The 26,313-nt window shown below is 42.7% G+C and overlaps 1 protein-coding gene across 2 annotated transcripts in view; it reads left to right on the top strand.

The window, feature by feature from the left end:
- The window catches only part of IMP3 (IMP U3 small nucleolar ribonucleoprotein 3), a 165,545-nt gene that overhangs the window by 59,797 nt on the left and 79,435 nt on the right, over positions 1 to 26,313 (top strand). For both annotated transcript variants that reach the window (XM_086964453.1, XM_086964455.1), the window contains exon 2: positions 8,369 to 8,476. In XM_086964453.1, the coding sequence (XP_086820579.1) occupies positions 8,369 to 8,476 (108 nt within the window). The remainder of the gene's footprint in view (positions 1 to 8,368; positions 8,477 to 26,313) is intronic.

The following is a 26,313-nucleotide window of genomic DNA, read 5'->3' as shown; positions in this document are numbered from 1 at the left end:
CAGGTAGGTCTTCCTTGTAGTTGGTATTATCGATTTTTAATTTCTTCGGTGCAGGAGTTTTCACGCCGAGTGTTGGCAGTACTTCCATGTGTGCTCCTTGCTATCGTCGTTCATTCAAGGAGGTTGAACAGGCGAAACTTGTGCAACGTGTTGCTTCTTAAAAGGGTATTAGCATTGATACTCTATGAGTTTCCTGCTATTCATTTTTCTTACAGTCCAGTCCACTGCATCATTAGACATTTGCAAGCGGAAGCATCTAGTGTGGTAGGTCACCATTTCCAAGACCGTTTCGAAGTATGGTTCTGTGTGTTTTGGAAAAAATGTAACACGATAGTGCGAATATTGTTACATACATATAAATATTGTAACACAATGTTCTCCTTTCCTCTGCACTGTCGAAGTTATATGTTTGCCTTAAAGTATCCGAAAGCTCTAAACACGTAACACGTTTGTGTGCCAATTTAGGGTATATCTGACACTGAAAAATGCATTTGACAGTAACAACCCTCTCTCTTTCTCTAGTGTGGAGTCCTTCAGTTGCATATTTACTGTACAGATAATTCTTCCTTTGGAAAAAGGCAATACTTAAATGTTAGATTAGCCTAAATTGATTGTGAGTCACACGATGCCAAGAGAAACAAGCTGCACTTCAATGGATCGCGAAAGCGATCCAATTGTACGGAAAAAAAAAAAGCCAGCGTGTGGTGTGCGCGCGCCACTGCGAGCATATGTCTTCCATTACCGTGGCCCTGACGGCCGTGATAATTGAAGATAAATGGTCTATGGTGCGCGTAACAGACACCAGTAGGCCATGGGCGAAGCTATGCGACCGATCATGGTCTATTGCGTGTTCTGTTAAAAAACAGCACGCACGCGAAGGCCAATGAAAATGGACCTTGGAAATAACATGCACGATCTGCGTGGAATTTCCAGGTCCATTTTCAAAACGCCGGGAAAAGGACTCTCACTGCGCGACACTGCATGCGCAGTGTACGCTAGGCCCGAGCCCTAAAAAGAAAGCTTTGCTGGCGAATGAACCCCAAGCCATGTTTGTTAGCAGGAACTTCTAGTTGCAGAGGCTAAACCCCCATTGATGATAGTGCATTATTGTGGAGTGTCAGTCTGTTCACTAACATACATTTATGATGAACGGAAATGACTTGCAGTGAAGATATAAAGCAAACACAGGGAGATGATGGACGGAGCGCTGAAACTTTTCAGACACTCACCCTCAGTCACAGATCTGGGTTGAATCCATCATCATTCTTTAGCTCACTTTGCCACCTCAGTTCAGACCCAGCTACATGCAAATTAGTCTTGACCCTGTGCCTCATGGGAACAGTCCAGCCCGGACTGCCAAGCCAGGTCTTCCCTGAACTATAAACAAGCATCCTGGGACCAGTTTCTGGGTAAAACCCTTCATCAGCCATGCTAGCTAAAATCCAGTGGCAAAACGAGCAAGGGACCTATGTCTGGGCATACTCTGCCAACTTGGGGCGAACAAAGCAAACACATTGAGATGATGGACGGAACGCTGAAACTTTTCAGACACTCACCCCCAGTCACAGATCTGGGTTGAATCCTTCATCATTCTTTAGCTCACTGGGTATGCTCAGGCGCGGGTCCCTTGCTCTCTTTGCCACTGGATTCAAAGCTAGCCTGGTTGATGAGGGGTGATACCCTGAAACCAGTCCCAGGATGCTTGATTCCGGTAGAGGGGAGACCTGGCTTGGCAGTTCAGGCTGGACTGTTCCCATGAGGCACAGGGTCAAGACTGATTTGCATACAGCTGTGTCTGAACTGGGGTGGCAAAGTGAGCTAAAGAACCTACCAAACTCGCACATTTCTGAAAACTAGACATCGGAGGGTAGGCCCGGGTTGTGTGCCTTGCCTGGCTCCAACAGCATTTTCTAACCCACAATGCCTTGCAAACCTGAAACTTTCGATAAAGACACACGTTTTCCTCACTTTTTTTTTTTTTTTGAGCGAAACATTATGGAATCTGCAGGATGCCACAATTTGCCAACCACCTAGCTGTTCCACAAGTCTTCCAATAAAAATGGCACAGCATTTGTGTGAGTGTGCCCCGTACTCGCTGTAGGAGAGGACCTGAAACGCAACATGGGCACATTACATTTTTCCACCCAAAAACAGACCCATTTTAGGTCTCGCCTGCACTGTCTCTTCGTGACATGTTGCATCTAGAATATGGGCTACAAGAACCATCCATCTTTTTCATTGATTCCTCTTAATGTTCTTTGTACAAGCCAACTTTTGATTGGGGAATACACATAGTAGTCTCTCCTTTTAGACTTTTGTAACCTCCCTTCAGATCTGCCCCTGTTACTTCTGCTCTTACTCTTCATTTTATTTACGATACCTTGTTGACTTTTCGCTTTCGAACTAACGCACACATGCATTTGCAGTTCTTTGTGTCCTGCTCATCCAATGCTTGTTTTGTATTTATATGAAGCTCTGCAGCCAATCCTAGTCAGGGCTTCGTGAACGGACATCATGGATGTTTTAAAGAGACAGAAAGCAGACCCCGCCAACAGAACATTAACTTCTATCTCTGTGACATGGGTATAAACCGCTTGAGGGCAGAGAGCGACCACCTGCTGCAGCTAGTGCAGCCACACACAAATAAGTCTCCGGCTTTGTACCAGCGCTCAGCAAACATGACGCAGAAGAATTTTACAATTCCATTACTTTGTGCCTCACGTCGCGAATATAAGGTTTTTGGCCGTGATCAGCCTTGGAAGAAGAACTAGAAAGGCATATGTTTTATCTCTGGGATCATTTTAAAGAAACTTTGCTCTCCTACAAAAACAGGATACGGCATTGGTATGATTTCTGTTGCTTGTGTTTTAAGGAATTTGTACTGTGGAGCAAATTTCCGTCATACCATTTTTGTTGTTTACATATTTATAAGTGTAAATAATATACCTTCTCCACGTCTGAAATGCAAAACATAGGTTTTTGAAGCTAAATACTTATTGTATTACATAAAGAGGAAACATAGTGCAAAATAAGTTAACTCTATTTTTGAAAGTTACTTGTGGAATAGGATTTCACTGTTAAAATAGCAATGACTTAAACGATTTTCAAGCACCATGTGTGCATTCGCCTTTCTGCGGAGTGTGTGCTCTGTCCCTGTCTGCGGAGGGTGTGCTCTGTGCCTGTCTGCGGAGGGTGTGCTCTGTGCCTGTCTGCGGAGGGTGTGCTCTGTGCCTGTCTGCGGAGTGTGTGCTCTGTGCCTGTCTGCGGAGTGTGTGCTCTGTGCCTGTCTGCGGAGTGTGTGCTCTGTGCCTGTCTGACGTGTGTGTGCTCGGTGCCTGTCTGACGTGTGTGTGCTCGGTGCCTGTCTGGTGTGTGTGTGTGTCTTCAGACTCATCTGTTTCTGTGAACGTCTATGGGTTTGTGACCGAGGAGATTTCCCTCCATGGCTTTCGTTTCAGCGTTGTTTTTTTAGCAAACATTGACAAAACCCGAAGGATGGGCATTGCCAATTGGGCATTTTTTTTGTTTTTTTTTATGCCTATGCTATAGAAGTAAAAAAAAATAATTAAATATTGGCCTAGTAGCCTTGGTACTGACATGCTGTACTTCAGAGGTGCATGTGCACTTGTTACCAGGAAATTCTATCCAAGGCAAAACAGCCAGCCGCGAAAGTGGGCTAACTGAGTTTATCTGCAGTGGTGGGCATTTCCAATCCACACCACGAACTTCGACACTAAACGACATAATTCAACCCCACAACACCTTTGCACAACGCACTGCATACATTCAATCCACATCATGCCACAAAATGCTACAGCACACCACATAATTAAACCCCAATTCATATCGGTCCACAACACAAAATATAATTCCACATAATTACACTTCATAACACACAATCCCACTCCTCATAATTTCAGCGCACTCAATACCACATAATTACTATCCATATATTTCCACTGCACACCATGCCACATAATTCCACTCCACAACACACAATTCCCCTCTTCACAAATCCACAATTAAGAATTCTAACCCAACCCACATAAATCCACTACACACCACATACATAAAATCCATAACACATGCATAAAAGACATTGTCACTTACACCACCAAAAGCTCTAACTCAAGCAAATATGAGATCTATTGCATTTCCAATGCTTGTTTGCAATGAAGGTGGCTGTGGAATTTGGCTCCTAGCTACATCACTCCACTCTGCACCACTATCATCCACTCTTCAACACTCTCATCAAACTCTTCAGCACCCTGACTCCACTTTGCAGCACCCTGACTCCACTCTGCAACTACTCAACTACTCTACAACACTGTACTCTACTGCACTCTATTGCACTCCACTGTGCTCTACAACACTGTAGAGCCCTGCACTCTACAACACTCCACTCTGTTCCATGACACTCTATGCCACTCCACGCCATTCCACAACACTCTGTTCTACTCCACTTAAGGCAGCACCACTCTGGCATTCCACTCTACTCTACTCTTATGCCGCTCCATTCTACTCCATGACACACTATTCCACTGTGCGCCACTCCGCTTCCCTCCCCTCTGATCTTATTCTGTCCCACTCTTAGGCCACTCTACAGCACTCCACTCTGGGACATTCTGCGACACTCCACTCTGCTATACTCCATTCTGACTTGTCACCCTGACACTTCACTCCATTACACTCTACTTAGTCTTTTGTCCCTCTACTTAGTCTTTTGCCCCTCTACTTAGTCTTTTGCCCCTCTACTTAGTCTTTTGCCCCTCTACTTACTCTATTGCCCCTCTACTCTAATGCTGCTCCTTTCATATGCAACACTCTATTCCACTCTGTCACTCCACTCAACACCACTGCGACACTACTCCATTCTGTGACACTTCACTCAACACTGCTCTGTAGCATTCCACTTTCCTCTGAAAGACTTTACAGCACTCTACTCTATGACACTCTGCACCACTCTACTCCTCTCTGCTTCAAGCCACTCTGTGCCATGCCACTGCACTCCTCTTTACTCCACACCACTGTATGCCACTCCACTATACAACCCTCTACTTTGCTTGTTTCACTCTGAGTTGTTCCACTCTTTTGTCACCACTCTACTCCATTCTGTGCCCCTCCACTCATATGCCGCTCCACTCTACTCCCCATGGAGGTATTTGGCCCTGTTAAGACATGTCATCTTTACATGCTCACGTTCTGAAGTTGCCTTCTCTCCCCTTAAACACGACGACATTTGACACCCATTCTTTTGCTTGCACATAGGATAACATTCCTGAAACTCTGCTAGCTTACAATACCACTCCATAGACCCTATAACAGAACGGTTGTATGTCGGAACAACTAGTGCCTTTACAACGCGTACCTGAACAACGCAGTCTCTACTACCACTGCGTCTTAACCGCAACTAGCTTTACCACGCATTCCTTTACCACAATTTTTCGTGGTAAAGGCTTGCATGGTAAACATATATCCGTGGCTGAGTTTACCACCCACTCCTTCTGCCACTGAGCCCTAAATACACCCCACCCCCAAAAAACGAATCTGTATATACATACTGGAGCTGACGGTTAGGGTAAGCTGGAATCCCCTTTTGAGTCTGTGCATACCTACTAACTTGCAGGTTTAAAGGGTTTTTACCTACTCTTCCCTAATCTTTTCCCATTCTGAGAAAGGTTGGAAACTTACTCATGACAATGGCAGATGTCAAACTTCTTACAGTGTTGGAAAACAAGTTGTTGGAGGGAAAATGAACTTACAAACACTCTTAATGTTGCACGAGCAAATCTACACATACATATTTGCTCATGATAAAATGCAGTTCACAAATATTGTCTAGTAGTAGTGCTTCTTTGCCTACTTATGTAAATTCTTCATATTGCTAAACTTTGAAAACGTGTTTACACATTTTTATCCTGGAACCACTGTCAGTAGTGCAGTTCAAGCTTACAACATTTACTTAGTGCTCACCCTAATAATAATAGCTTTACATTAATGACCAGAAATGCAGGTTTGGACAGCATTACCATATGGGCACAAATATTACATTAACTGCAGCTAATGCCCTTCCCTGATCCATAATGTGGTACTGTAAACTGGCAGCCAAAGGGTTTATGCTGTAGTAGATTGGTCCTACTTGTCCAAGGACAAAGGACAGAATACACATGGAAACTTGTTGCCCTTGAACCCAAACAATATGTCCTGGGCGTGGGGCTGTAGGAATTCCACATCTGGTTGTTACATATATATATGACATCAAGCCTTTGCTTATGGAGAGAAGCATTTCGCTGGCTCTGCGAAGACAGTCCATGCTGGAATTCCAGCTTAGCTGAGTCCTGTCACCTCATGTGAGGGATGCTGTCCAACTCTACAACAAGACTGGCAGCTTTGTGACACTTACCCACAGGTAATGGGGAGTTAGACCACCTGACAGGAATTTGGGAAATCCACTCACCTTAGACATAAGGTAGAATGTGCTAGGTAGGAGTACACTGTATTACTGTACCTGTATGCAAGCATATAGTTTTCTTTAGTCTGCAAAATTATTGAATTGTTCATATTCTTCACATTCCCGTAGTGCTAATCACATTATTCTGTTTCCTTTCTATTAGCCATTGCAGTGCACTGTTTTACTCAAGAATCACAATGCTTTAATGAGTAATGAAACTCTTCACTGTGTATTTCTTATGTATCTCTTTGGGTATGCATAAGTGGCTGAAACGAAAGGGTTCTAGATCTGTTTCCAGTATTTCCGTGGAGGATCAGAATTGTCATGTTCTGAGATTGCACATCCATTTGTTACTGTATATGGTTAGGGGTACTGATGGTGCACTGTGAGCTAGCAGGGCTATAGGCCAGCATATCCTGATGGATGTTCACAATCAATCTCACACCAGTCCAACCTGTATGTTGTCCAGCAAACGCACCGTTTTACTTGAAAAAGTACAAGCCGTACGACACAACCCCAACAACGTTTTCGGTTGGGTTTTATTTAATATTTATTTAGTAGCAGTTGGCAACAGATGAAGAATCAACATCATTCCAAACTGCAGGAGACCTGCAGAGTGAACAAAGTTACACAGTTGCACAGAACAAGACAGTGGGCCATAGCAATCACATTTATGGAACATACTTTGTTTTGAAAATGGACATGTGTAAATTTTAACTGTGTTTGTTTTAAGCATTGGCGACAAAGTGGCAGGCTTTCTACCATGTCTTTGTCTAGTGAGTAGCATTTTGTGGGTCCCCCGTGGTTCCCTCGGTAGACAAGGAGTGTCCTGGTATGGTGGCAGGGGTCGAATTTCTGCAGAGGATCAATAAAGTGAAAGGATCACTGATGTTGCAGGCCTGGTTTTCAGCTGCATTAGTTCCCAGAACGCAGTAATTGCTTATGACAGTACATGAGGTCTGTGAGTCAAGTGTTGGTCGTTGGAAGGTTGGGTTTTATTAAATAGATCGCCTGAGTAGTTTTTTCTTGTGTACCCAAAGACCCCTACTCGCCTACTAACAGGAGACGTCCTTGGCGTGACACCAAGTAAAAGGAAAAACTCTCTCCTTTCCCTCAGTGTCTCTGCGCTCCCGATAATCCCAGGAGGGAAAACCTAGCTTGTTTTCCTGGACTTGCTAGAAGCAAATAGCTTCCAGAGCGTTCCCTAACATGTAAATAAAATAATCTGTGATGATTTTCTTACTTCCCTTGGGGGTGGCTAGGCTTAAAAGTATGGCCAATCTGCCTTCAGGGGGAAAGGGGGACCAGAAAATGGCCAAGATATTTCTCCCATAATGGGGAGCGACCCTTGCTCAAGCGGCCGCTCCCCGCAATAAAAAGGAAAATCCCTGGTGTCCCTGGTGTCTAGTGGATGCATTTCTGCTGCACATTCCTGCAGCAGGAATGAACTGCAGAGTGACACCAGGTAAAAGGAAAAACTCTCCCCTTTCCCTCAGTGTCTCTGCGCTCCTGAAAATCCCAGGAGGGAAAACCTAGCTTGTTTTCCTGGACTTGCTAGAAGCAAATAGCTTCCAGCGCGTTCCCAGCTTTTTTGTATGATGTGTGCGCACACTGATGTTATCAGATAGTCAGGGGAGCGGTCATGGTTGGCCCCGTAAGCCCTTCCTCTGCCATCCCTGGTGTGAGTATGTAGTACGGGGTCCACTGGGGTAGCGGCAGGTGGGTGGGGTGCAAGGACATACTAGACATCCTCAGCACATGAGCGCTGGTGCTGAGGACGTGTTCAGCACATCCTCCGTTCCCAAGGGATTAATGTCTTACCTGACAGACTTATCTAATTTGTTGGTTCAAATTCTACTTGACACTCCTCTTTTAAAACATAAGCTCCACTGATCCTTATGATGCTCTTGTTTCCAGGTACAACAAGCTTAGCCGGAATGTCCGAGAATTGGCCCAAAAGATCAGAGACCTGGAGGAGAAGGACACATTTCGGGTGCAGAGCACTGCACGCCTTCTAGAGAAATTGTAAGTAATGATGTAGATTTTGCATACCACACTCACAAGGGACATTAATCTTATTTTGCCAATGTAATTTATCTGGATCAATATATGCATTGTGTTTTAAGGAAACCAAAATGATAGAGAAGTTCTTGTTGTCAGTCAGGTTTGAAGCGTACAGTGAATATCATTAAGTGGCCAGTAACTCACAATTGCTTGATATAAAAAATATATATATGAATCTCTGAAATTCTCCCAAAAAAGTCTATCCAGGTCAGCTCCTATCCTGAAAGTTTGGGGGTGATTCGTCAAGCGGGGGCTGAGAAAAAAGGGGGTCCCAAAACTCGTTTTCTCCATGTTCATTTCCGTAGGAAATTTTGCGACGAGCTACAGCCCAAACTGCTGAATGGAATTACCCCAAATTTGGCAGAAAGGTAGAGCTTAGTTCAGAAAGCGACCTTTTTAAAAATGGTGTAAATCCGTTCAGTAGTTGCTGAGAAATTAGAAAAATAAAAGTTTTGTTATCTGGGCGGAGCCTAAGTCCAGTGCGCAAGCTTCACTGTGATTGGCTGCTAGCACTCCAAACCAGGAAGTGTTGGCAGCCATCTTGTGGCTCGGTAGAAGCAAGTCACCCGAAAACAGAGAAACAAAGGTATAAAAGAAGAAAAGGGGGCAGGGTAGAAAAACCCTGACCCACTAGGTCTACTCAGGGGGTCCCTGAAGGACCACCAGGCCCAAAAAATAATTTAAAAAATAAATATAAAATCAGCAAAAATTTCGCGCTGGGGTCACGGGTTCTCGGATTTTATTTTAATGAGGCCCTTGGGTAGGGTAGGTTCCGGGGGTATTTCTTAAAAAATAATAGCCGGTGTTGCCGGGGTCCGCGCAGCCCAGGGGTTTCACTCCTGTTAGGAGGGGGGTTGCGCGGCCCCCCCTCCTGGAGTCTTTTATGTGCTTGTAACTTTGGCGTCATTTAACGAATCTTTATGAAATTATCCAAAAAGTTTCTCTTTTTTTCAATAAGCTCCTATATTGAAAGTTTGGGGGTGAATGGTGTAGGAGGTGCTGAAGAAAAAAAAGGGCCCTAAAACGTGTTTTCTCCGTGCAATTTCCATACGAAACTTTACAGAAGACTACAGTTGAAACTGCTGAACAGAATTATGCCAAATTTGGCAGGGAGAAAAGGGATGGTCCAGAAATCATGCTTTTGTTTAAATGTTTTAAATCTGTTCAGTAGTTTTTGAGAAATATCAAATTTTACAGATATCGATATTTGAGAATTCGGACATGCGATTGGCTGAGGGGTTACAAGCCCCAGCTTGCGGCGTATTGGCTGTTAACGGTTGAAACCAGAAAGTGTTGTCAGCCATTTTGAGATTTATTCCATCAGCTCGCATCTCTCCTTGCAGAAGCCATTGCAGTTGTGCTGTTTTACCTGTGCGAGGCAACACTGGCATCTGTGTCTATGTGAGATCTGCCTTTCACGATGACTCTCCTCATATCACCAGGTCGCGGGTATGCCTTTAGAAGCCCGTCCGTCGACTCGGAGCTCTGTGAGTCAGTCTGTCGGTACGATCCCTTCCAGTACCCAAAGACTACCCAAACACCACTGCATTGTCGTAAACTGTAAAACACTATCCTCAACAGGACCCCCTACACTACACAAACACCACAGCACTACCCTAAACCTAAAAATACTACCACCAGCACAACCCCCTACACTACCCAAACACCACTGCATTGTCGTAAACCCTAAAACACTACCCCTAGCAGGACCCCCTACACTACGCAAACACAATTGCAGTGCTCTAAATCCTAAAACACTATCCCTAGCACGACCCATGCAGTACCGAAACACCACTGCACTACCCTAAACTTTAAAACACTCTAACCAGCACCACCCCGTACACTACACACACACTACTGCACTGACCTAAACCCTGAAACCCTACTTTCAGCACGATCCCCTACACTACCCAAACACTACTGCAGTACCCTAAACACTAAAACACTACTCAGAGGATGACCCTGTACACTATTCAAACACCACTGCACTACCCTAAACCACTACTCCCAGCATGCCCCTTTACACTACACAAACACCTTGCACTACTGTAAACCCTAAAACACTACTCTCAGCATGACCCCCTACACTACCCAAACACCACTGCACTACCTTAAACCCCAAAACAGTACTTCCAGCATGACTCCTCACACTACCAAAACAATAATGCATTGTTGTAAATTCTAAAACACTACCTCCAGCATGATTCTTACAGTACCCAAACACCACTGCATTACCTTGAACCCTAAAACCAACGTCCAGCACAAAGCCCCTACAGTACACAAACACTACTGTACTAACCTAAAGCATAAAACAGTACCAGTCCGTCGGCAAGCCGTTGTGTCCCTAGCTGTACATTTGTGAGTCAGTCCGTTAGGTGATAGGTGTGTCTCTGCTAGCAGGGCTGTTGGCTCGTTGGTGTCCCTTTTTGTGAGTTGGACCCGAGCTCTCCCTCTGTGAGCCATCAGGCTGGTGTGCATTTGCGAGCCGACAGCCGGTAGCTCCCACTGCGCGAGCCGAGCCGACGGGCTGCAGCTCTCCCTTGCGAGCCTGCTCGACTGCCTGCAGGTCTTCCTGTGCTAGCCGGATCGCAGCTGTCACTCTGCAAACCAATATTGGGAATATAAGGCGGGTCTAAAAAGAGCCCTTGTGTTTATTAGTTGGAGCTACATATAAGTGCGGATGCACAGCTTCAGGTTATTCAGAAAAACTCAATTTCCCTGATCTGTGAAGTGTACTCCATCACTTCTGTAGATATCAGCCATATCACAACGTATGTTGTTGTAGATCAACCCCATTCTATGGTCTCTGCGGGATGCAGATACAGCTTTATTGACATTCTTCCTCGATTTTTCCATCTGAGGACAGAATTGGTTTGACAATTTCCACTTCTGTCTTTGCCATATATTGGAATATACAAAGACAGTTTGAGGCAAAAGCAACATAAATTGTCTTAAGGTGTTCTTAATTGGCATTTGCAAACCTACCCCAGTCAATGTGCCTAGGTCGTTTCCACCACAGTGCAATCATGAGGTCAGAGTGTTGGAGATGCAAACAGGTTTTAACCTAAGGCAACAATTGGTGCCACTTCAACCCTCTCCGTCCAAACCATTTAATATCTACATTTTGTAAACCTAGGTCTAAGTAAATGCGTCTCTGGATACATTTTGCACCAGAAAACATAGCTATGTCCTACGATCCACACTAGCATTTTGAAGGTATGGCTGGGAGGTATGGATAAATGTCTAGCTCATGCAGTCTGTTTGTAGAATAAGCGATCTGTTTAAAGATGGGGGACTACTTTTTTTCCCATACAAAACGATAACTGGGGAGATGAAAAGCTTTGTTTTTTTAAAAGTAGGGTGCACATTCGGTTTGTGGAAAAGCATCTTTGTGATTGGTTAAGAAAAAGGAGTTTAAACGTGGAGTACATATCCTAGGATAAAATTTGCCCAACTCAACCACACCTGCTACTTGCATTTGGAAGGCACTGTTCGAACTTAAAACAATCGTGAACTCTTAACCTGCACGTGCCGTTAAATGTTCGAGAAAATGTTGCAAAAAAATATTGTTAGGTTTTTAAAAAAAATATTAACTTTTAACCTGCCCAGGTTGTAGAATCTTCTAGAAAGTGTGTTGATAGACTATGTTGCACTTCTGACTTCTATGTGTCCTTGAATAATAAAAAAAACTGTTTATAAGGAAAAAAATTAAAAAAAAACAATAGAGACATTTTGCAATCTAAAAGAATCAAGGTACTATTCTAATTAGTTCTTTACATGTATTTATGTGTGGAGCAAAAAAATTACAGACACAACAGCACCAGGAAGAGGAAGGGGTGTGGGGGGGGGGGCGGGGGCAGATGGGCACAATGGCACACATGCACAATTAAGTACAGCACAACTACAGACAAACCATGGCCAAAATGAAACACACCAACAAGGAGCACAAGTCACACAACCCTTCAATATCACACCACTGAACAAACAAAGAAGTGAAAACCACACTGCTTGAAAGGGAGAAGGGTGAACAAAAGCTCACATGAAGGGACATCTCACACAGAATGCAGCACACACACATAGGAAGCAGAGTACACCAACATCCAACACAATGGTGTCCAAACACAAACAGTTGCACATTCGAACAGAGGACACAAATGTACTCGCCTGTGGCAGATAAACGTCCAGAAGCGTCAGTACGAAACAGGCACATGAGAACACAGAAGTACAAACCCACAGTCCGGATGGGGAACAGTTCAACTATGGCAGTCAGCCAGAGAGTCTGTGACCCACACATTGGCATAGAAATGAAGACACAGCACATTTGGAGACAAATGAAAATGTGGAAACTGTATGAAAAAAAGTATGTGTCAGTACGGCCAAGAGTAGTTCCACGATATGCAGACAAATCCAGCAGCATGCCTGAATAAGGAACATAGGAAAACGTCCATGTTCACCTCGGGGTAGTCCATCACCAACACACGTCGATGTCAAGCAGCGTTGGTTGTTGCGCCTCTGACATGAGTCGACGCCAATGCAGCCACGTCCACTGTCGTCTTAGAACATGTGACCAGATGTAGAACGTGCAATGATACGGGGGGACACGTACAATGTGGCACATAGTCGTGGTTGCAGGTGCCTTGTCACTCGTCCATGAGCGCGAGTGCAGCTGCATAAGCCACTATCTCTGAGTGATGTTTGGCAACTATTTTTCCCTTAGGAGTAACGAATCCAGTTTGGCACTCCTTTTTATAATTTCATATATTTTCAATAAAAATTCTCTCTTATTTCTTTGTCATGTTAATACTATTTAATCCATGTTATGTCGTTTAACAATACAATTTCAATTGATTTCCGACCAATGTATTTCGGGCTGGAGCCCTTCTTCAGGAGACTTGATTTCTGAAAGCATATAAGATGTAACTTCTTTAAGCACTACTTAACACATACATGTCCAACATTATCTGTCTTGCACAACCTAATGCATGCCATTTTATCATATTTAGTAATTTATATATATTTTAATATATATATATATATATATATATATATATATATATATATATTCACTGAAAAAACCATAGGTTTCACACCAGTTATAGTTAGCTGGAAATGTTACTGACTTAAACCATTGAAATTCTCACGTTATAGTTAGTTGGACTCACTATAACTTGCGCGCCTCCAATGCACTGCTGATGACGTCACATATTACATCACTCATGACCTGGTCAGTGACATCACTCATGACATCACTGATGACACCATCCAGTGAATGTGTGTTTTTCTGAAAAACATATATGTTTTATATATGTATTTGTAAAGGACGATGGAAGAATAGATGGTTAAATAAGTGTGTAAATGGATGTTTGTTAATATAAGAATATACTGGTTAACTGCCTTATTAAGTGTATCTTAGTGAATACATATATTAGCAAGTACATTTTAAATATTGCAATGTATGTATCAGTGTTTCACTTTGTGTATAAGTGGCTGTATGGGTTGGTGACTGACTCACTGTTTGTATGTGTATTGAAGACAGCATATGTACAAAACTGTATGGATGGATGAGTGTGTATATGTGTATGTTAGTGAGTAAACGACTGTCTTACTTTTGTCTTTTTCAGTAACGACATATGTTTTAATCTAGTTTATGTGAGTATTGATTTATATAAGTGATTATATGTGAGAGTGAGAGATTGTAAGAGTTCCTGTTTAAATAAGTATGTGTTTCTATAAGTGATTGTTTAAGAGAGTAAGTATGTGTAAGTTTTCTTAGAAGTAAAGTGGTAGTGTGTGTATTGCTGTATATGCAAATAAATGGATGTTCAATAGTTTTTTTGCATGTGTGAATATGTGTGTGTAACTTTTGGATGACTGTCGAAGTGTAACAGGATGTATAGGTGTATCACTACATATAATGAGTGAGTATATGTATGAGTGACTATATAGAACTGTTGGTGAATGAGTGGATGTGTATATAGATGGTGGAATTACTGAATTGTTTGTTGTAACTGGTATGGGTATCTCAATTTTTTTGAAAATGTTAAATACTATTTTTGAATATGTGTTTCAAGGCTTACATTACACTGAAAGGAGGTCTCTCACTCTGTCACAAGGATGGTGTCATCAGTGATGTCATGAGTGATGTCACTGACCATGTCATGAGTGATGTAATATGTGACGTCATCAGCAGTGCATTGCAGGCGCGCAAGCTATAGTGAGCCCAACTAACTATAACGTGGGAATTTCAATGGTTTTATGTCAGTAAAATTTCCAGCTAACTATAACTGGTGTGAAACCTATGGTTTTTTCAGTGAATTTAATAGGTTTTTTAAATGCTAATTCCTAACTATAACTGGTGTGAAACCTATGGTTTTTTCAGTGAATGTCATAGGTTTTTTAAATGCTAATTCCTTTCTATATCGAGTTTCTAACCTATGGTTTTTTTTTTACAATTTGCTGTTTTGTGTAAGTATTAATTTAAAATTTTTTTTTTTTGTTTCATCATTTTTTCCTGGGGCGCTCTGGGTGCGCGCTCCGGTAAGATCTCTGGAAAGCGCACCCAGAGCGCTACTTTCGTTCGTGAAAAAAATATGAATGAAAAGTTAATATTAACGCAAAACATTTCGTACCATACAAATAAAAGCAGTTTTTTTTATAAGGAAATGAAAATGATTTTGCATTTCCGTAAAACTATAAAGACGTCACTTCGGCGCGCAATGTAAGCGCCCCCGGAAGCGCCTACGTTCACGCCGCGTATGCGCCCAGGAAGCGCCTACGTTCGCGCCACGTATGCACCCCAGAAGCGCCTACGTTCGTCTCATAGATTTCACTGCGTCACTATTACGAGGCTTTTTGCGGGGGAACGCCCCCTCTGCATACATTATACCTGACGCAGGTATAATGTGGCGCAGGGTTTTAAAAAGTGACCCATCTTCCTAGATGCATCACTTTTTAAATATAGCGCAACGAGGCGCATTTTTTACACCGCTGGTGCGTTACAAAAAGTGACGCACAGGCGGCGCAAAACTGTCGCAAGGCCTTCATAAATAAGGCCCTGGATTTTCCTCATGCTTCACTCCACGGTGCGCTTCCCGGTGCGCGTACCGGGCGCTGTCCCCGCGCAAATCGATTTATTTTTTTTTTTAAATGACCCGCGGGACCCTATTTTAGCCCCCACATCAAACCTAGGGGGTCAGGAGGGGGTCTACCCTGCCCCCTTATAGTCATTTCTCCCTTTTTTTTATGTCACCACTTGTGTCTCTATCCTACCGAGACACAAGATGGTGGCAGCTCCGGACTGTTTTGAATGTTTACAGACACCCGTGAGCCAATCAGCTTTCTGTGCGCAAGTCGCGTGGCGAGCCCGGTGCGCGTGCCGGGGCGCGCCTATAGATATGTATATTTTTTTGAACCTAAATTACTCAAAATCCACTGGAGCACATATCTTGAGACATAGCAAAGGCACATCGGGCTACCAGTCCCTACAATTTTGCCAAGTTTGGTGGAAATCCATTCAGCTGTTCGGGCTAAAAGTGAGGTCGACCGCCCTATGAAAATTAACATGGGGAAAACGCGTTTTGGGACCCCCTTTTTATCTCGGCCCCCGCTTGACGAATCCCCCCCCCCCAAACTTTCAGAGAAGGCCCGGAGCTCGAAGAGGCCATTTTGAGGAAATTTTCAGGCAGATTCGTCAACCGGCGCCAAAGTAATTCCAAATAGAATTTTGAGATTTAACATTGAAAAAAATCCTAACTATCACTACCTACTGGTGACCGCCAGTAGGTTATATATATTTGGAATGGGACTAATGATCAATTTCAGAAATTCTTTAACACACTCAATCAGAATGAAATTGGACTCCAATTCACATGTTCAACCAACAAGAAAGAGATAGACTTTTTAGACACTAAGGTCTATATCTCAGAGGGCAAATTGGAAACCACACTGTTCCGAAAAAAGACTGCTACCTACAGTGTACTCCATGGCACCAGTTTTCACCCGAAATCGCTACTCAAAAGCATTCCATATGGAGAATACGTACGATTAAAGAGAAACTGTTCAAAACCGGAAGATGCTGAAAAGATGATACTTGAAAGCAAAGCAAGATTCCAATCAAGAGGATATAAGGACTATGTGTTGAAAGACTGTAAAAAGAAGGTTGACAAAATCAGCAGAGCAGAGACTCTAATCGAAAAGAAGAAACCCCCACAAGACAAGGATCCCCCAAGATTCATAACCACGTACAACAAAGAAAGTGGATTAATTGCAAAAAAAATGAAAAAAGATTGGCATTTAATAACTAGCGATCCAGATATCGGGCCATTGGCCGGCAAATATCCTTCCATCACATACAAAAAAAACACATCTCTTCAAGACCTATTAGTCAAAAGCCACTTTCAGATCAATCAACAACCCAAATGGTGGACGGAACAAAATGTGGGCTTCAAACCATGTACTACATGCAAAGCATGTAAGATAGGCAAAAAAATGAAGAATGTAATGGAATCAGATGGAAAATACATGCCGATCAAACAGTACATCACATGCACATCCAAAAACGTAGTGTATGTGATAGAATGCAAATGTGGAATGAAATATATAGGGTCCACTACGTGCATGTTAAAGAAAAGAATACTGGAGCACAACCGGGCTGTAAAGAACTCGAACATGTTATATGCCACAGCGAAACATCTTAACATCTGTCAAAGTGGGGATTGGCGAGCCATGAATTTCTATGGATTGAAGATGTTGACCAAACGAGACAGAGGAGGAGACACTGTCCGTCTTCTACGACAGATGGAATCACGTTTCATAGTCCAATTCCGAACAAAACACCCCAGAGGCATGAACTTTGGAGAGGATCTCCACATACATCTCGAGTGAATTTGAACTCAGCTTAAACTTTATTGACTATAATAGGGTACTATACCCAGTACTTAAGTACAGAGACTATGAACTCACATAAAAAAGCCCTAAGTGAAACCAACTAAGGACGCTAAGTACTATACTTGCATAATCGGAGCACACCAGTCCTTTTTCTGTTATTAATGTGTTGTTTTGAAATATTTTGCTTCATAAACTACGTATCCCATAATGCCACCTTATGGCTAAAATGGGGCAGTATAAAAGTGAAAAGCAAAAAGGGACTTGCTGACCGTGAGAAAAGCCGTGAGGCTGAAACGCGTCGGTGGAGTGTTTGTGTAATAAAAGCTTCTAAATAAGTATCCAGTTGTGCCGCCCTCCTTGTGTTCAAAATTAATAATTGGGCTATGATCCAGCCCTTGGGCCGAGCACACACTGTTGAGCGCTCTCGTGCATGGAAGGATCGTCTTTGTGAGAATATATATATATATATATATATAGTGCACTAGTCCTTGTCTAAACACAATCAACACTGCTCATACTTTAAGAATCGTCTGTGTGATGTGTAATAATGTGCCCGACCGGTGCTTTTGTTCGACAGTGAGTGAACACATACGTGAGTTTAAATGTTGGTATGTCCACAAAGTAAAGGCCAATGACCAAAAGGAGTGCCAAACTGGAGACGTTACTCCTAAGGGAAATTACGTGTGTTTCATATAGTGTATCACCCTCGTGCCAAGGAGGGTTTACCATCACGGCACCCACTTAACTTCCTAAGTTTACAACACCAAGATGAAAAGGGAGTGCCACTAACCACATTCCAATTGGATTATAATTAATTTTTTCTGAACATCTGTGGATTGCGCACCCACGCAACAGCCATGCGATTTGAGGAAATAACACACCACCGATCAATGTGCTGAAACGAGTCGTATTTATTCACTAATTGAGGATACTGAAAGCATAGGTACAAGCACTGGATGAACTCAAGCAAACATTAAACAACTCATGTACATGTCTAAACGTATTGTGAACCAACGTTTACACGCCAGAAGGCTTATTAAATATAAATCGCTGGGAATTCCTCGTGGACTAAAGATATCCCTTAAATCAACCCTCTATAAAAACAATGCACGTTTCACTGAAAAGTGGTTTGCAATATTGAATAAATGTGCCCTAGATCTGATATTACTGATCATCGAAGAATTGGCCAAATTAATTGAAGAATTGAACAAGGAAACCACATTACAATAGAAGAATTAAGTAAAAATTTAAGTAAGGAAGAATGGGACGAAGTGTTAAAGGATATAAATCAACAATTGGAAAGTTACACTAAAGAAATTAATGATCGGAAAATAAGGAAATTTTAAAGGGATACGACGGATTACAGACATGGGGAGGTCTATCCCTGGGCTGACATATATGCCCGGCACCGGCAACAAAAGTCTACACCTGACAGATCTTCTGAAGATACATCCTTCGGTTGATTCGCAGTACAAAAAAAGACCACCAACAAACACAGGAAATTCAAGATTAGAAAATGTAGACCCTTCAACATCCGGTAACCAGAGATCACAGGCATTGATTACCACTCCTATTTAGGTCGAGGTAATAGGCAGAACCGGAAGTACCGAGATTTAATGATTCTTAGTATGGACGATTTGTCCCGCCTCTGTTTTTGCCTCTCTCCCATTGGCTGGCTTCCTAAACGGAGGCCAGCCATTGGAAGAGAGAGCTGTCCCTCCGAATAGGCTCCGTCCTTTTTGGATTTGGAGGTGTGTTCGGTGTTCTTCTTTCCACTTTTAGGCCACGCCCATTCTGAGAACACCGAACACGCCCCCAATCCGAAAATTTTCGGAAGCTTGAGGCCGCCATTTCTGCCCGACCGCCAGACACAACAGACCCTCCGTTGTCCCGATGCTGTATTTTGCGACCATTAGGAGGGGGCACGACAGGTTCACTGCTTGTTTTGGAAAGAGAAGGGCAGAGGAAAGGAGGGACCTCTCGCAGCCTGGACCTCGGTGCCCTGAGCTCAGCCCAGCCGCAGGGACTGGCCCCGCTCACACCGTGCTAAATTGAAGCCCTTCCTCTGCGATCCCCGATAAAGAGGCCCGATCCCCTCGCCCGTCGCCATGAGCAACAACAGATACTACTCGGACCCCGCGGCATCGCCGCAGCTGCTGTACCCCGAGATGCTTGTATTCACAGGAAAACACTTTCGATTTCACACGCTGAGTCCTATGCCCCTTCCTCTTGTGAATATTTTTGTCTCAACATCTCAAGTAAGAACCTGCTGGTTTGCAAACTTCACACCTTCTACCACCCCCGGGAGACAAACTCCCCTTCATTGAGCAATTAATCATTTCCAGCAATGTTGACTCAGCTGTGTCTCAAATCTTCCTTGTTAACTTAATCTTCACTGGGCAAACCCCAAACACCTCGCGGTATCAAGCCTTAAAGCTTTTCTAAATGATCATGATCTGACTCAGCACTTTGACCAACCAACTCATAATAAAGGAGAAACCCTAAACCTCATCATCTCGAAAGGGCAGACCATCACCCTGGTCTCCATTACCCCATGTGACTGCTCAGACCACCACTGCATCCTTTTTTATATCAACAAGGAGGTACTGTTGAGGAAGGTTCAACCAACTAAATCAAAGATATGGAAAAGGGACCTCAGATCAATAAACTCTGTGATAGCTACCTGAATCCCAATATAGAGTCCTACACATGTTATTCTAATAGGTTTCATACAGCCTCTAGAATAGACTTCTTTTTATCCTCTAGATCACTTCAAATTTCCAACGCATTGATAGGTTGTAATCCCTTTTCAGATCATGGGAGGATTGAGGTTGAACTGATACTAGAGGGTATGGAAGGGGAGCGCTCTAGGTGGCAGATGGATCGCACCCTTTTACAGAATATGATATGGGTAGAGGGCTTCAAAGATTGGATAAAAGAATTTTTTTTAGTAAAAAAGGACTCAGCAGAGCCTTTTGCAGTATGGGGTGCATTTAAAGCAGCAGCCCGGGGGCAGATTATAGCATTTTCCAGCAATAAGGCAAACGTCCGAAAGAGAAAAATATCTGCCCTTCAGTGTGCTGCTGAGAAGGAGTACGCATTGAAACTGAATCAAAAGCCTAATAATTGGGAACAAGCCAAAGTATTGCTTAGGGACTTCTTGTCTCTGGAAGAGATAAATAGTTCAAAAGCCTTTCAGCAAAAGCTGTATGAAGATAGTCAACTCATGGGGAAGCTTCTGGCTAATTCGATTAGAAAAAAACAAGAGTCTTTCATCATTTTGAAAATTCAAAACCCTTTAGGTGGAATAGATACTCGAAGTGAGGGAATTGCGAAAATATTCCTTGATCATTACGAGAGAATTTACTCTACAGATATTCAAGTGGAGGGAATATTGATCAGGGAATATTTTGATAATTTGGATATTCCCAAAATCTCCAATTCCAGATATAATCAAATAGGCTGCGAAATAAGTTCGCTGGAAATTCAAAATAGTATAAAAGCTACAGCGGGAGCAAAAGCTTCAGGGATGGATGGGTTCCCGATCGAGTTTTATAAGGTTTTCTTGAAGGAATTAGAAGATCCCTTGAAAAATGTATTTAATTACATTAGAGTAGGCGGTAAGGTTCCCTCCGAGTTTAAGAGTCCACAATTATTAGTTTTGTTAAGAAAGGTAAGAATCTGGAGGATGTAAATTCCTATAGACCAATTAGTCTATTGAACTCTGACTATAAGGTTCTCATGAAAATTTGGGCTCAAAGATTTGTGTTTGCAGCCCAGGAGGTAATACATCATGACCAAACGGGTTTTATAGCCGGTCGATATATGGCAGCTAACACAGAATATTTAATACAGGCGTTAGATTATTTTAATGTTAATTCAATTTCTGCAAGCATTTTTATGATTGATGCAGAAAAAGCATTTGATTTAGTCAACTGCTCAGCATTATTTTTTTCCTTGGATTCCCTGCCCCAATTATTAGTATGTTACAGAATATTTATGAAGGGGCATCAGCCCAGGTGATAATCAATGCTAGGCAAGCAGGGAAGATTAAAATAAACCGGGGCACTAGGCAAGGTTGCCCTTTATCTCCCCTGCTTTTCACCTTTTTTATCGAACCTCTGGTAATAAAAATAAGGAATAACGATGCAATATTTCCCCCAATTGGTGGAATGTCGAAGTTAAAATTGTTTGCCGATTACATTATCCTGTATTTGGCTCCTGATAAAGAAAATATTTTACATCTTATGAAAGAGCTCCAGGAATATGAGAAGATCGGGGGTTATATGATCAACGAGAAAAAAACTGAAGTTCTCATTTTAAATTCAAATTTAGACTTTCTTCCGTTAGATCTTCAGCCTCAAGCAGAAAAAAGGGACACAATAAGATATCTAGGGATTTATGTGACCAGAGAGTATCAAGAACTTTTTCGACTGAATTATATAAAAACGAAGAATAAAATCAAGAGCCTTTTTGAACAATGGGACCTATTGCCCTTGTCATTGATTGGCAGAGTGGCATTGATAAAGATGAACGTACTGCCTCTGCTTTTATTTTTTTTTAAGCAATATTCCAATTAAAATCAATATGGCCTTTTTTAACGAACTCGAATCCATGATAAGAAGATTTATTTGGAATAGAAAGGCCAACAGAGTCAAACTCGCGGTGATAAAACTTCCTGTAAACCAAGGTGGGCTCGCTCTTCCCCATTTAAATACATATTACGAAGCAGCTTTTTTCGATATAATGGCAGGATTACTAAAGGCCAGACAAACAAGAGACAACTTTTTTTTGGACAGAATGCTTGAGGAATCAGGCTCTCAAATTATTTTCTTTTTAAAAACTGCAAAGCTTCCTAAGAAAACAAGATACAAGACACTGATAGGGTACTCGTCAAGATTACGGCTTTTATTTAAAAAACACGGTTCAGATGGATCCATTTATTTGAAATTGTCAGAATGTGCTAAAATGGGTCTCAAGATATCTTCGAATCACCTGATGGAATGGGAATCTGCCGGATTTTGCGAAATAAGGCACCTACTTATTCAAAATACGCTAATTAGCTGGCAAATGGTTATAGATAGAACGCATCCTAGGCGGCTCATGTTTTTTGAATACCTGCAATTGATTTATTTTATAAGAAAAGAAGTAGGAGGTTTAGATACAACACCCAATGTCTTGTTAACAGCTCTATATGGGGAGAAACATAAGGGTATTGGATTTTGGTATAAAAAGTTACTCCCTTCTGGATCATCTCCTATAATAGTTAGTCATTTGGAAAAAAATAAGTCTCACATTACAGTGTGTATTATCAGATAAAGACTGGGAAGTAATATGTCATTTAGGAAACAAAGCACTCAGAGCAGCTAACTATAAGCGAATGTCCTTTTTTTCTCGCTGGCTGGCGTACTATACCCCGGAGGCCTTGCAGAGAATATTCCCTGAATGTGAGAATAAATGTTTTAGATGCAAAACCAGGGGTCAGGGTGGTTGGTATCATATTTTCTTCTCATGCCCAAAGTTCGAATCCTTCTGGAAGGGGATTTTCGCAGACTTGGAGATGGCAACTGGGACAATTCTACTACCAGAGGCGGAGGTGGCCCTTTTTGGTATCTGTAAAGAAAGGAACAGGTTCAATAAATCAGAAGAAGTGTTTATTTTTATCTCTACTGTCGTAGCACGGTCCCTGATTCTACAAAATTGGAAATCTACGGTGATTCCATGTCAAGTAAAATGGGTTAATAAAATGAGAAGAACATATAATTTTGAGAGAGCTTACGCAGGTAGAGTGGGTGCGATTGCAAGATTTGAAAGGAATTGGAAACATTTTGAGAAGCTTGAATTGATAAAAGGAAGGTGATTGTTCTATTTTAGTCAATTTTTAGATGTTATTGCATTTGAATTTTAAGAACTGCAAGTACATATTTGCTGTGTTATATCAGCAGTTTGTGCACTTTATCATATATATTAGCCAAATTTTGCACGATATTGCATTTGCACTTTAAGAAATGTATTAATATTTGTGCTGCTATACATCGGCGGTTTCTGCACTTTATTGCACTAGTCACTTTATATAAGCCAATTTTGCATGCAACCACACTAGCACGAATTACAATAATATTTTTGCTGCTTTAAATCGCCGGTTCTCACACCTTATTGCGCTAGCACTTTATGAACCGTATAGTAATCTTGATGCTGCTTTTTATCAGTTGTTTATATATTAGCTAATTTAGTACATTTTTGTACTAATATTTTAAGAATGATAATAATATCTTTGTATATTCTCATTGCATTAAATCGGTAGGTTTATATAAATTATGGTAGAAATTTCGATGTATAATATCAGTTGTTTCTTTTCTACTAGCATTTTAATACCGATATGGTCAGTCGTACGCTATTGCAGTTTTTGTATTTTCGCGGTGGTATTCTATTGTCTAGGGTTTTCTCTTGTGTATTGTAAATTTTTGTCTAATTATGAAGAAATTAATGTACCAATGTTTTTCCTACGGCTTGTTTAATAAAAAAAAAAGTTAAAAAAAAAAGAGATAGCTACCCATTGTACATCTGCCCTCTCCTCCCAAGCTGACTTAACTGAGGTGCAGCTACTCACTGACTCCTACTATTCAACCATCTCCAACATCATGGACGACATTGCTCCAATCCAACACAAAAATGCTTCAACAAAAATATGCAAACCTTGGTATAATAAAAATTTAAACACGGAACGTCGCAACCTTAGGGCAGTTGAACAATCCTGGAGAGCAAATGCCTCCTCAGACCAACTTAAACTCCTAAGAGAGGTTAGGAACCTCTACTTCAAACCAATCAAGAGCGCCAGACGAACCATTGATCAAGCTCTTCAGGGTCGTATTGAACCTCTCAATCAAACCATTAGTCTGGGGGTGATATGGGGTGGTGAACTTGTAGTTAATACCACATTCATCCCACACTGTTCTCGGATAGCTGGACAGGGAGTTTGTGCCCCTATCTGAAACAACCTCTTTTGTAAAACCCACTCTCATGAGCACACCAAGCAGTGCACGAGCAAGTGCAGGAGCAGCTATTGTCCTGAGCGGTATTTCCTCAGGGTACCTTGTGGCATGGTCCACTGCCACCAAGACATATCTATTCCCTGATGCAGTAGGTGGGTCCAGGGGACCAACCATGTCCATCTCCACCCTTTCAAAGGGAGTCCCAACCACTGGCAGGTGTATCAAGGGAGCCTTTGACTTGCCACTGGCCTGGCAGTTAACACAGAAGCTGCAAAACTCCTTTATCTTCTCAGACATAGGGGGCAGTAGAAATGGTTCACCAACTGGTTCCAAGTCTTAATCTGTCCCAAATTTTCTGCCAAGTGAATATCCTGACCCAACATGCACTCTGTACTTTTGGGGCACCACCAAACTCCTGGTGGCCCCTTCCTTGAGACTTCTGGCCTTAGTGTTAAGCAGTCCATTTTCCTAGTAGATTCTGTGATTTCCACTGTCATCCCCCTCCTCTTGCTTATAGGCCATCTGCCTCAAGCTCTCCAGGATGGGACAGTCTTTCTGTTCCCTACTGAACTCTCTTGAGGGTCCACCTGCTCCAGTCAGTTCTGCCACATCTGCCTGCACTGCCAAGGATGGAGTCCTTTCCTCAGAGGCCAGATCCTCTCCATCAGAGTCAGATTCCTCCTGGACCTCTAGAGTTCCCTGGGCTGGCTCACCAGACTATGTACCCTTGTCCTGGGATGCTTTGCCCCTTGTTTCAGAGTCCAAGCACCCCACCTTCCCCTCCCAGATTGTCTGTAACCTGGTCTCAACACATACCTATTCTAGCAGCTCCAATATTCCCCTATTGAGCCCTCTCTTCACCTCTGGCCAGTCAGATGCGTTGAGCTCATTGCCTAGTAAACACAGGACTGGGAGTAGACGAGACACAGCTACTTTCATAGGGCCCGTCTCACTTCCTAATTCCAAAACCACCATAGCCATAGGATGGAGTTTAGTACTTCTGTTTATATAGGTGACCTGATGAAACTCACCAGGTAGCAATCTCTCTTGAGGCATCAGGGTATCTAGGACCATAATCAAACTAGCCCATGTGTCTCTTGGAGCCTTAACCTCCATCCCTTTCGCTTGAGGTCTCTACCTATACTTATCCATGTTTGGAGGTAAGGCAGCCAGTGTTGCAATATTCACCCCACCCAGGGATACTAAGGTTGCCTCGGCTACTTCCCTACCCCTCTCTGGGGCACATTCCACCCCCACACTTACACTTGCAATCCCTGGAGATGGCCCAGTAGTGGGGGGCTTCCTTGTGCGCCGACCTCATCTCCCTTCTTTTGCCCTGGCTGATTACAGTCCAAACACTTACCCACCTTTGAGGCATCAAATACCTACCTTTCCATCCCTGATTACACCTCCCTTTGAATCTGGGCTGGCTTGGGGAGCTCCCCCTCCTTGTTCAGGTTTTTGTGGGTCTTTGGAGGACTCCTGATGTTGACCTTCTTTCCCCTGGGGAGGAACCTGTCATCCTTTCTTCTGGCCACCCCCTAATGCTGATAAGTGACTCTGGTTCTAACCAACTCATCAGCTGCTTCCCCCAGCTCTCCGTGGCCTGTCAACATAGAGCCCACTAGGTAGTGGCATAACTTCCCATCAGTACAATGAGTCAAAATCTGTTCTTTTAACAACATATTATGCCCTCATGGGTCAATTTTGTTCTCCAACAACCCAGCCTTCTAGTGCCTTAACTGAGCAGTCCATGAAGTCACCCAAGACTTTACACTCACTTTCTGTGTGTCTCCGAACTTCACCCTGTACTGCTCTGGAGTCAGACCAAATCCCTTGACTAAGCATGCCCTTATCTGCTGGTAGGATGCTGCATCATCCGTTCATCGGGTCCGGATCCTATTCCAATAGGAGTGCAGC

The sequence above is a fragment of the Lissotriton vulgaris genome, chromosome 1_1, assembly GCF_964263255.1.
Source record: "Lissotriton vulgaris chromosome 1_1, aLisVul1.2, whole genome shotgun sequence".
Taxonomy (NCBI): domain Eukaryota; kingdom Metazoa; phylum Chordata; class Amphibia; order Caudata; family Salamandridae; genus Lissotriton; species Lissotriton vulgaris.
This window is presented reverse-complemented; position numbering and strand designations above follow the sequence as displayed.